The 12,636-nt window shown below is 48.3% G+C and overlaps 1 protein-coding gene across 1 annotated transcript in view; it reads right to left on the reverse strand.

Moving 5' to 3' along the window:
- The window catches only part of LOC311117609 (dedicator of cytokinesis protein 3-like), a gene marked incomplete at both ends in the record, with an annotated part of 41,137 nt that extends 29,761 nt beyond the window's left edge, over nt 1–11,376 (reverse strand). Inside the window, 2 exons of the mRNA XM_084192544.1 lie at nt 8,561–8,686; nt 11,288–11,376. Coding sequence (XP_084048670.1) covers nt 8,561–8,686; nt 11,288–11,376 — 215 coding nt within the window. The remainder of the gene's footprint in view (nt 1–8,560; nt 8,687–11,287) is intronic.
- Between the last annotated feature and the right edge of the window lie 1,260 nt (nt 11,377–12,636).

The raw sequence follows: 12,636 nt of genomic DNA on the forward strand, positions 1-12,636 counted from the left end.
TCATGAGCATGGAATTGTTAGTTTATCTTTACTTTATACTCCTTCTTCTATAATTTACCTCAGCCCCAAGTGATCCTAAGTCTGGGATATCCCCGACCATGCAGCTACGTAAGCCTGAAGGCAATGTCTTAAACTGTAGCAGTCAAAGATTGCGGAAGTAAGCCGTCTGGCTCGAGAGACTATGAAATCCTGTGGTAGCTCAGATGAGTGTGGACATTATGAATTAGGATGCAGCGCTGACACCAAACATTATTGTTCTTGTCAATAAAAAATGGCCCTCATGAGTTCTAATATACACAGTAGCTCATAATAACTGTCTCAGCACCCCATGTGAGTCAGTGCTTAATGGAAAAGATATCAATGACTACAGTGAAAGAAGATATTGCAGTTATTTATAAGATCAGATTACTGTTATTTATATCTTACTCACTTCCTTAGAGACAGATGAGTCACTGACAGGGGTATTGGGAGGTATTTTAAATCGGAGTTAAAGGAAGTGGAGGTGTGTGTGTGTGTGTGTGTGTGTGTGTGTGTGTGTGTGTGTGTGTGTGTGTGTGTGTGTGTGTGTGTGTGTGTGTGTGTGTGTGTGTGTGTGTGTGTGTGTGTGTGTGCGTGCGCGCGCGCGCGTGCGCGTGCGCGTGTGTGTGTGTGTGTGTGTGTGTGTGTATTGGTGTATGCACACCGTAGTATTAATCTCTCAATGGAGCCCTAAAAGAGTGATGCCGAATTATGAAACAAATTGAAATAACATGTGAGACACACATACACACACACACACACACACACACACACACACACACACACACACACACGCATACACACGCATACATACACTTTATGGCCCTTCATCTCTGTTGTTTGTTTACAAATGGTCACAGTATAAAGACATGCTCCGGTTCTTTGGCAACTAAGAAAGTATTTTTTTAACCTCCCGCTTTGGGCTGGATGTGTCAATGTGTAGTTCTTACATGGATAATCTATGAGAATAATTACTGTCTTACCTCAATTAGCCATGAAATCCCTAGTTTGAAAGCGACTGATTTCTTGAAGCTGTCCCCCCCCCTACGTGGGCCAGCCCCCTAGTAATTTGAGTTATAGCCAATGAGTGATAGAATTTGAGTGACAGCAACCAAGAGGCCTGCCAAGCATTATCCAATGAGGTTGCAGGGCAGGCCCAACGGCTCAATTTTCTACATTGTAGAATAATAGTGAAGACATCAAAACTATTAAATAACACATATACGCCATCCCATCTGGTTTGGGCTTAGTGGGACTATCATTTGTTTTTCAACAGGACAATGACCCAACACACCTCCAGGCTGTGTAAGGGTTATTATACCAAGAAGGAGAGTGATGGAGTGCTGCATCCACAATCCCCCGACCTCAACCAAATTGAGATGGAGGCAGGGAGGGGGGATGGAGGCAGGGAGGGAAGAAGCAAGAGGGGGGGGAAGAGGAAGAGAGGGGAAAGGGAGGAGACGGATAAGGGACAGAGAGAAAGAGAGGAGAGAGAGAATGAAAGAGAGAGAAAGAGGGGGAGGGAGGAATAGAGGGGTATTTAAGGGACATTAGTCAGAGTGCGGGGGAGGAAGAGACAGACAGGAGCATGGATAGAGAGATAGAGTCACAGCGAGGAAAGGAGAGAGAAAAAGTGATGGGGTGAATTAGGAATAGAAAAAAAGAGAAGGGAAACTTTCAAAGTTCTTGACATTTTCTGTATTGACTGACCTTCATGTCTTAAAGTAACGATGGACTGTGGTTTCTCTTTGCTTATTTCAGCTGTTCTTGCCATATTATGGACTATCTTCTGTATACCCCCCACCTTGTTTTACATTTACATTTTAGTCATTTAGCAGACACTCTTATCCAGAGCGACTTACAGTTAGTGAATGCATACATCATTTTTTTGTTTTTGTTTTTGTTTTCATACTGGCCCCCCATGGGAAATGAACCCACATCCCTGCCGGCCAAACCCTCCCCTACCTTGGACGACACTGGACCAATTGTGCGCCGCCCATGGGTCTCCCGGTCGCGGCCGGCTGCGACAGAGCCTGAACTCGAACCAGGATCTCTGTGGCACAGCTAGCACTGCGATGCAGTGCCTTAGACCACTTCGCCACTCGGGAGTCCTTGTCACAATACAACTGACTCAAACGCATTAAGAAGGAAAGAAATTCCACAAATGAACTTTTAACAAGGCACACCTGTTAATTGAAATGCATTCCAGGTGACTACCTCATGAAGCTGGTTGAGAGAATGCCAAGAGTGTGCAAAGTTGTCATCAAGGCAAAGGGTGGCTATTTGAAGAATCTCAAATATAAAATATATTTAACACTTTTTTGGTTACTACATGATTCCATATGTGTTATTTAATAGTTTTGATGTCTTCACTATTATTCTACAATGTAGAAAAACCCTTGAATGAGTAGGTGTTCTAAAACTTTTGACCGGTAGTGTATATGTGACGTGTTACGCAATTTTCGGGGACCACTTTTGGCTCGTGGGTGCTACTGTCTGACCTACTGGCTATAAAGTATACAAAAGCACCGGAGAATCTCTTTAAGCCTCTGACCCACATGTTGTGGAAAGTAGGAAACACCTGGCCTACATTCTCTTCAGTACAGGCCTTACTCCTGCTGAGGGTTACTTTCAAGTGAAACATCTGGTGGTGAGCATTTTGGACTGAGTCTGGTGTCCAACTGTGTATGTAACTGGTGTCCTTCTGAACATCTGCTTATCCCCCCTTGAATAATCACTTCCCTTGAATGAAACACAAGCCATATTTTCTGGACCTCCTCCTTTCTCCCTACCATCTACACCCTAACCCCTACCTCCTACACCCTAACCCCTACTCCCTAACCCCTACCTCCTACACCCTAACCCCTACCTCCTACACCCTAACCCCTACTCCCTAACCCCTACCCACTACACCCTAACCCCAACTCCCTACCTCCTACACCCTAACCCCTACTCCCTATCCCCTACCTCCTACACCCTACCTCCTACACCCTATCCCCTACTCCCTAACCCCTACTCCCTAACCCCTACCTCCTACACCCTAACCCCTACTCCCTATCCCCTACCTCCTACACCCTAACCCCTACTCCCTATCTCCTACCAACTACACCCTACCTCCTACACCCTAACCCCTACTCCCTATCCCCTACCTCCTACACCCTATCCCCTACTCCCTAACCCCTACTCCCTAACCCCTACCTCCTACACCCTAACCCCTACTCCCTATCCCCTACCTCCTACACCCTATCCCCTACTCCCTAACCCCTACTCCCTAACCCCTACCTCCTACACCCTAACCCCTACTCCCTAACCCCTACCTCCTACACCCTAACCCCTACTCCCTATCCCTTACCTCCTACACCCTAATCCCTACTCCCTACCTTCCTACAACCTAACCCCTACTCCCTAACCCCTACCTCCTACACCCTAACCCCTACTCCCTACCTCCTACACCCTAACCCCTACTCCCTATCCCCTACCTCCTACACCCTACCTCCTACACCCTATCCCTTACCTCCTACACCCTACCTCCTACACCCTATCACCTACCAACTACACCCTAACCCCTACACCCTAACCCCTACCTCCTACACCCTAACCCCTACTCCCTATCCCCTACCAACTACACCCTAACCCCTACTCCCTATCCCCTACCAACTACACCTTAACCCCTACTCCCTATCCCCTACTAACTACACCCTAATCCCTACACCCTAACCCCTACCTCCTACACCCTAACCCCTAATCCCTATCCCCTACCAACTACACCCTAACCCCTACTCCCTATACCCTACCAACTACACCCTAACCCCTAATCCCTATCCCCTACCAACTACACCTTAACCCCTACTCCCTATCCCCTACTAACTACACCCTAATCCCTACACCCTAACCCCTACCTCCTACACCCTAACCCCTAATCCCTATCCCCTACCAACTACACCCTAACCTCTACTCCCTATCCCCTACCTCCTACAACCTATCCCCTACTCCCTATCCCCTACCAACTACACCCTAACCTCTACTCCCTATACCCTACCTCCTACAACCTAACCCCTACTCCCTATCCCCTACCTCCTACACCCTACCTCCTACACCCTATCCCCTACTCCCTACCTCCTACACCCTAACCCCTACTCCCTACTCCCTACCTCCTACACCCTATCCCCTATCACCTACTCCCTATCCCCTACCTCCTACACCCTAATCCCTACCTCCTACACCCTATCCTCTACACCCTATCCCCTACTCCCTATCCCCTACTCCCTACCTCCTACTCCCTATCCCCAACCTCCTACACCCTATCCCCTATTCCCTATCCCCTACCAACTACACCCTATCCCCTTCTCCCTATCCCCTACTCCCTAACCCCTACCTCCTACACTCTAAAGCCTACTCCTTACCTTCCTACAACCTAACCCCTACACCCTAACCCCTACCTCCTACACCCTAACCCCTACTCCCTACCTCCTCCACCCTAACCCCTACTCCCTATCCCCTACCTCCTACACCCTACCTCCTACACCCTATCCCCTACCAACTAAACCTTAACCCCTACTCCCTATCCCCTACCAACTACACCCTAACCCCTACTCCCTATCCCCTACCAACTACACCCTAACCCCTACACCCTAACCCCTACCTCCTACACCCTAACCCCTACTCCCTATCCCCTACCAACTACACCCTAACCCCTACTCCCTATCCCCTACTAACTACACCCTAACCCCTACACCCTAACCCCTACTCCCTACCTCCTACACCCTAACCCCTACTCCCTACTCCCTACCTCCTACACCCTATCCCCTATCCCCTACCTCCTACACCCTAATCCCTACTCCCTACTCCCTACTCCTTACTCCCTACACCCTATCCCCTACACCCTATCCCCTACTCCCTATCCCCTACTCCCTACCTCCTACACCCTATCCCCTACTCCCTATCCCCAACCTCCTACACCCTATCGCCTATTCCCTATCCCCTACCAACTACACCCTATCCCCTACTCCCTATCCCCTACCAACTACACCCTATCCCCTACTCCCTAACCCCTACCTCCTACACCCTAACCCCTGTGTCTGCAACTGGTATCCTTCTGAACATCTGCTTATCCCCCCTTGAATAATCACTTCCCTTGAATGAAACACAAGCTATATTTTCTGGACCTCCTCCTTTCTCCCTAACAACTACACCCTAACCCCTACCTCCTAACCCCTACTCCCTAACCCCTACCTCCTACACCCTAACCCCTACCTCCTACACCCTAACCCCTACTCCCTACCTCCTACACCCTAACCCCTACTCCCTATCCCTTACCTCCTACACCCTACCTCCTACTCCCTATCCCCTACCAACCACACCCTATCCCCTACTCCCTAACCCCTACCTCCTACACCCTAACCCCTGTGTCTGCAACTGGTGTCCATCTGAACATCTGCTTATCCCCCCTTGAATAATCACTACTTTGAATGAAACACAAGCCATATTTTCTAGACCTCCTCCTTTCTCCCTACCAACTACACCCTAACCCCTACCTCCTACACCCTAACCCCTACTCCCTAACCCCTACCTCCTACACCCTAACCCCTACCTCCTACACCCTAACCCCTACTCCCTACCCCCTACACCCTAACCCATACTCCCTATACCCTAACCCCTACTCCCTATCCCCTACCAACTACACCCTAACCCCTACTCCCTACCTTCCTACAACCTAACCCCTACACCCTAGCCCCTACCTCCTATACCCTAACCCCTACTCCCTACCCCCTACCTCCTACACCCTACCTCCTACACCCTATCCCCTACCAAATACACCCTAACCCCTACTCCCTATCCCCTACCAACTACACCCTAACCCCTACTCCCTATCCCCTACCAACTACACCCTAACCCCTACACCCTAACCCCTACCTCCTATACCCTAACCCCTACACCCTAACCCCTACCTCCTACACCCTAACCCCTACTCCCTATCCCCTACCAACTACACCCTAACCCCTACTCCCTATCCCCTACCAACTACACCCTAACCTCTACTCCCTATACCCTACCTCCTACACCCTAACCACTACCTCCTACACCCTAACCCCTACCTCCTACACCCTATCCCCTACTCCCTACTCCCTACCTCCTACACCCTATCCCCTACTCCCTATCCCCTACACCCTATCCCCTACACCAGGGTTCTTCAATTGCGGTCCTGGAGGGCTGAAACACCTCTGTTTTTCATCCTCTCCTTCTAATCAGGGCTAATTCAGACCTGGGACACCAGGTGAGTGCAATTAACTACCAGGTAGAAATAAAAAACAGAAGTGTTTTGGCCCTCCAGGACCGGAATTGAAGAACCCTGCCCTACACCCTATCCCCTACCTCCTACACCCTAATCCCTAACCCCTACTCCCTATCCCCTACTCCCTAACCCCTACTCCTTACCTCCTACACCCTAACCCCTACTCCCTATTCCCTACTCCCTACCTCCTACTCCCTACTCCCTACCTCCTACTCCCTATCCCCTACACCCTAATCCCTACTCCCTACTCCCTACCTCCTACACCCTAACCCCTAATCCCTACCTCCTACACCCTAACCCCTACTCCCTACCTCCTACACCCTAACCCCTACTCCCTACCTCCTACACCCTAACCCCTACTCCCTACCTCCTACACCCTAACCCCTACTCCCTATCCCCTACCTCCTACCTCCTACACCCTAACCCCTACTCCCTACTCCCTACCTCCTACACCCTACCTCCTACACCCTATCCCCTACTCCCTATCCCCTACCTCCTACACCCTACCTCCTACACCCTATCCCCTACTCCCTAACCCCTACTCCCTAACCCCTACTCCCTAACCCCTACCTCCTACACCCTAACCCCTACACCCTATCCCCTACTCCCTACCTCCTACACCCTATCCCCTACTCCCTATCCCCAACCTCCTACACCCTAACCCCTTCTCCCTACCTCCTACACCCTATCCCCTACTCCCTACCTCATACACCCTATCCCCTACTCCCTACCTCCTACACCCTATCCCCTACTCCCTACCTCCTACACCCTATCCCCTACCTCCTACACCCTATCCCCTACTCCCTACCTCCTACACCCTATCCCCTACTCCCTACCTCCTACACCCTATCCCCTACTCCCTATCCCCTACACCCTATCTCCTACTCCCTAACCCCTACACCCTAACCCCTACGTCCTACACCCTAACCCCTACCCCCTACTCCGTACCTCCTACACCCTAACCCCTACCTCCTACACCCTATCCCCTACTCCCTACCAACTACACCCTAACCCCTACTCCCTACTCCCTACCTCCTACACCCTATCCCCTACTCCCTACCTCCTACACCCTAACCCCTACTCCCTACACCCTAACCCCTACTCCCTATCCCCTACCTCCTACACCCTAACCCCTACTCCCTACACCCTAACCCCTACTCCTTACTCCCTACCTCCTACACCCTAACCCCTACACCCTAACCCCTACTCCTTACTCCCTACCTTCTACACCCTAACCCCTACTCCCTACTCCCTATCCCCTACTCCCTATCCCCTACGTCCTACACCCTAACCTCTACTCCCTATCTCCTACCTCCTACACCCTACTCCCTACCTCCTACACCCTAACCCCTACTCCCTATCCCCTACCTCCTACACCCTAACCCCTACTCCCTAACCCCTACCTCCTACACCCTAACCCCTACTCCCTATCCCCTACCAACTACTCCCTATCCCCTACTCCCTATCCCCTACCTCCTACACCCTAACCCCTAGTCCCTATCCCCTACCAACTACACCCTAACCCCTACTCCCTATCCCCTACCAAATACACCCTAACCCCTACTCCCTATCCTCTACCAACTACACCCTAACCCCTACTCCCTATCCCCTACCAACTACACCCTAACCCCTACTCCCTATCCCCTACCAACTACACGCTAACCTCTACTCCCTATCCCCTACCAACTACACCCTAACCTCTACTCCCTATCCCCTACCAACTACACCCTAACCCCTACTCCCTATCCCCTACCTCCTATACCCTAACCCCTACTCCCTACTCCCTACCTCCTACACCCTAACCCCTACTCCCTATCCCCTTCTCCCTATCCCCTACCTGCTACACCCTAACCGCTACTCCCTATCCTCTACCAGCTACACCCTAACCCCTACTCCCTATCCCCTACATACTACACCCTAACCCCTACTCCATATCCCCTACCAACTACACCCTAACCTCTACTCCCTATCCCCTACCAACTACACCCTAACCCCTACTCCCTATCCCCTACCTCCTACACCCTAACCCCTACTCCCGATCCCCTACCTACTACACCCTAACCCCTACTCCCTATCCCCTACCTCCTACACCCTAACCCCTACTCCCTATCCCCTACAAACTACACCCTAACCCCTACTCCCTATCCCCTACTAACTACACCATAACCTCTACTCCCTATCCCCTACCAACTACACCCTAACCTCTACTCCCTATCCCCTACCAACTACACCCTAACCCCTACCCCTCACCTGGCATGATGACATCAGGGAAGCCCAGTTTGCGTGTGATGGCCAGAGCCCTGCTGAACACAGCCTGGTTCTCCCTCCTGATCTGATCCAGCTCCCCCCGCAGCAGCTGTAGAGAGATGATGAGGCCTGGGAAGGGATGGAAAGGGAGGGAGAGAAGGAGGTAGGGAAGGAGAGGGAGGGAGGGAAGGAGGGAAGTGGGAGGGAAGGGGGAAGGGAGGGAGGAAGCAAGAGGGGGGGGAAGAGGAAGAGAGGTGAGAGGGTTGAGAAGGATAAGGGCCAGAGAGAAAGAGAGGAGAGAGAGAATGAAAGAGAGAGAAAGAGGGGGAGGGAGGAATAGAGGGGTATTTAAGGGACATTAGTCAGAGTGCGGGGGAGGAAGAGACAGACAGGAGCATGGATAGAGAGATAGAGTCACAGCGTGGAAAGGAGAGAGAAAAAGTGATGGGGTGAATTAGCAATAGAAAAAGAGAGAAGGGTATGGAACAAGACAAGATGACGGAATTCAGTGACTCATATTATGCTACAGAGATATACAGTTGAAGTCGGAAGTTTACATACACTTAGGTTGGAGTCATTAAAAACTTGTTTTTCAACCACTCCACAAATGTCTTGCTAACAAATTATAGTTTTGGCAAGTCGGTTAGGACATCTACTTTGTGCATGACACAAGTCATTTTTCCAACAATTGCTTACAGACAGATTATTTCACTTATAATTCACTGTATCACAATTCCAGTGGGTCAGAAGTTTACATACACTAAGTTGACTGTGTCATTAAAAAGCTTGGAAAATTCCAGAAAATGATGTCATGGCTTTAGAAGCTTCTGATAGGCTAATTGACATCATTTGAGTCAATTGGAGGTGTACCTGTGGATGTATTTCAAGGCCTACCTTCAAACGCAGTGCCTCTTTGCTTGACATCATGGAAAATCAAAAGAAATCAGCCAAGACCTCAGAAAAGAAATAGTAGACCTCCACAAGTCTGGTTCATCCTTGGGAGCAATTTCCAAACGCCTGAAGGTACCACATTCATCTGTACAAACAATAGTACGCAAGTATAAACACCATGGGACCACACTGCCGTCATACCGCTCAGGAAGGAGACGCGTTCTGTCTCCTAGAGATGAACGTACTTTGGTGCGAAAAGTGCAAATCAATCCCAGAACAACAGCAAAGGACCTTGTGAAGATGCTGGAGGAAACCGGTACAAAAGTATCTATATCCACAGTAAAACGAGTCCTATATTGACATAACCTGAAAGGCCGCTCAGCAAGGAAGAAGCCATTGCTCCAAAACCGCCATTAAAAAGCCAGACTACGGTTTGCAACTGCACATGGGGACAAAGATCATACTTTTTGGAGAAATGTCCTCTGGTCTGATGAAACAAAAATTGACCTGTTTGGCCATCATGACCATCGTTATGTTTGGAGGAAAAAGTGGGTTGCTTGCAAGACGAAGAACACCATCCCAACCGTGAAGCACGGGGGTGGCAGCATCATGCTGTGGGGGTGCTTTGCTGCAGGAGGGACTGGTGCACTTCACAAAATAGATGGCATCATGAGGGAGGAAAATATATATATGTGGATATATTGAAGCAACATCTCAAGACATCAGTCAGGAAGTTAAAGCTTGGTCGCAAATGGGTCTTCCAAATGGACAATGACCCCAAGCATACTTCCAAAGTTGTGGCAAAATGGCTTAAGGACAACAAAGTAAATGTATTGGAGTGGCCATCACAAAGCCCTGACCTCAATCCTATAGAAAATGTGTGGGCAGAACTGAAAAAGCGTGTGCGAGCAAGGAGGCCTACAAACCTGAGAGTTACACCAGCTCTGTCAGGAGGAATGGGCCAAAATTCACCCAATTTATTGTGGGAAGCTTGTGGAAGGCTACCCGAAACGTTTGACCCAAGTTAAACATTTTAAAGGCAATGCTACCAAATACTAATTGAGTGTATGTAAACTTCTGACGCATTGGGAATCATTCTCTCTACTATTATTCTGACATTTCACATTCTTAAAATAAAGTGGTGATCCTAACAGACCTAAGACAGGGGATTCTTACTGGGATTAAATGTCAGGAATTGTGAAAAACTGAGTTTAAATGTATTTGTCTAAGGTGTATGTAAACTTCCAACTTCAACTGTACCATTGTGAGACACAAGAAAGAACACTGAGCAACATGAAGATGCATGTGATACAGACATTCTATCAGTCAAACTAAAATGGAGGTCTGCTTGAACTGACATGTGGAACCACACAGCACATCTCCTCTACCTCATCACATTGTGGATATATCCAGTACATGTGCAGTGAAACGTCAATAATAAGATCCCTTTCCTTCAGCTTATCCTTAATGCTGATTGTCACAGTGATGATGATCGATACGCCATTATGACAATGAATATCTGATTCAACCTAAGACAGATATGGTCAGTCACGTCTATGTCTCAAAGCTGAAACGAAACGTTCTATACACTTTACCTTCTTTCTCAGTTGGTAATTCACATCCTTTAACATGTAATGTCCTAGAAGTCCATTTCAATTCAGTCAATTTAGGAGACTAATTGATATTTCAATGCAAAAATTGAAAACTGCCATTTTTCTTCGATGAGGATTTCTCAAATTCTTGAAATGGAATTCCAATTACTTCCTGAATTGACTGCCATTGAAATGGAACGGACCCAAACCCTGGCCCCACAGATTAGTGAATGATCATCATATGTACCGTAGTTGGTGCTAGGAGCCGAGTACTTGGTGCTGGACTTGCGAATGATGTTCTCGTGGATCTGAAACCACTCGTTCTCATTATTACATCTGGAGAAAAAGATAGACGTTAGAGAGAAGATAGAGAGAAGATAAAGAGAAGATAGAGAGACGATAGAGAGAAGATAAAGAGAAGATAGAGAGAAGATAGAGAGACGATAGAGAGAAGATAAAGAGAAGATAGAGAGACGATAGAGAGAAGATAAAGAGAAGATAGAGAGAAGATAAAGAGACGATAGAGAGAAGATAAAGAGAAGATAGAGAGAAGATAAAGAGAAGATAGAGAGAAGATAGAGAGACGATAGAGAGAAGATAAAGAGAAGATAGAGAGAAGATAAAGAGACGATAGAGAGAAGATAAAGAGAAGATAGAGAGAAGATAGAGAGACGATAGAGAGAAGATAGAGAGAAAATAGAGAGAAGATAGAGAGACGATAGAGAGACGATAGAGAGACGATAGAGAGAAGATTAAGAGAAGATAGAGAGACGATAGAGAGACGATAGAGAGAAGATAAAGAGAAGATAGAGAGAAGATAAAGAGACGATAGAGAGAATATAAAGAGAAGATAGAGAGAAGATAGAGAGAAGATAGAGAGACGATAGAGAGAAGATAAAGAGAAGATAGAGAGAAGATAGAGAGAAGATAGAGAGAAGATAGAGAGACGATAGAGAGAAGATAGAGAGACGATAGAGAGACGATAGAGAGAAGATAAAGAGAAGATAGAGAGAAGATAGAGAAAAGATAGAGAGACGATAGAGAGAATATAGAGAGAAGATAGAGAGAAGATAGAGAGACGATAGAGAGAAGATAAAGAGAAGATAAAGAGAAGATAGAGAGACGATAAGAGAGAAGATAGAGAGAAGATAGAGAGAAGTTAGAGAGAAGCGTTAATGACACACACATTAGAGGGGGACAGATGGAGAGATGGGGACGGTTGTGTCCCTGAAGCGTTTTCCTCCTAGAGAAAAGATACCAGTGGGGGGACACGCTATCAAGCAGCACATTACCCAAAAAGCACAGGCCACTAAGCTGAGCTGACGGACAGCTTTCTCCTCTCCTTTCCTCCTCTCCTCTCCTTTCCTTTCCTCTCCGCCCTCTCCACCAGGCTTTTTCATTACCGTAGGCCCGTGGGCCCCTGGGAAAGGAATGGGGGAAACGCACAGGCTGGAGCCTTATAGGCACGGACAGTTTAGAGGTAGCTCTGCTCTACGCTCACAACGCTGCTCGCTTTTTCCTCTGAGGAGGCGTGCATAGGGCTAATGATAATCATCATCATAACAATAGTTTATTTTATACTGCAATTCCTTCTGC

Source organism: Coregonus lavaretus (genome assembly GCF_964263955.1).
Source record: "Coregonus lavaretus genome assembly, contig: HAP1_SCAFFOLD_3846, whole genome shotgun sequence".
NCBI classification, from domain to species: Eukaryota; Metazoa; Chordata; class Actinopteri; order Salmoniformes; family Salmonidae; genus Coregonus; species Coregonus lavaretus.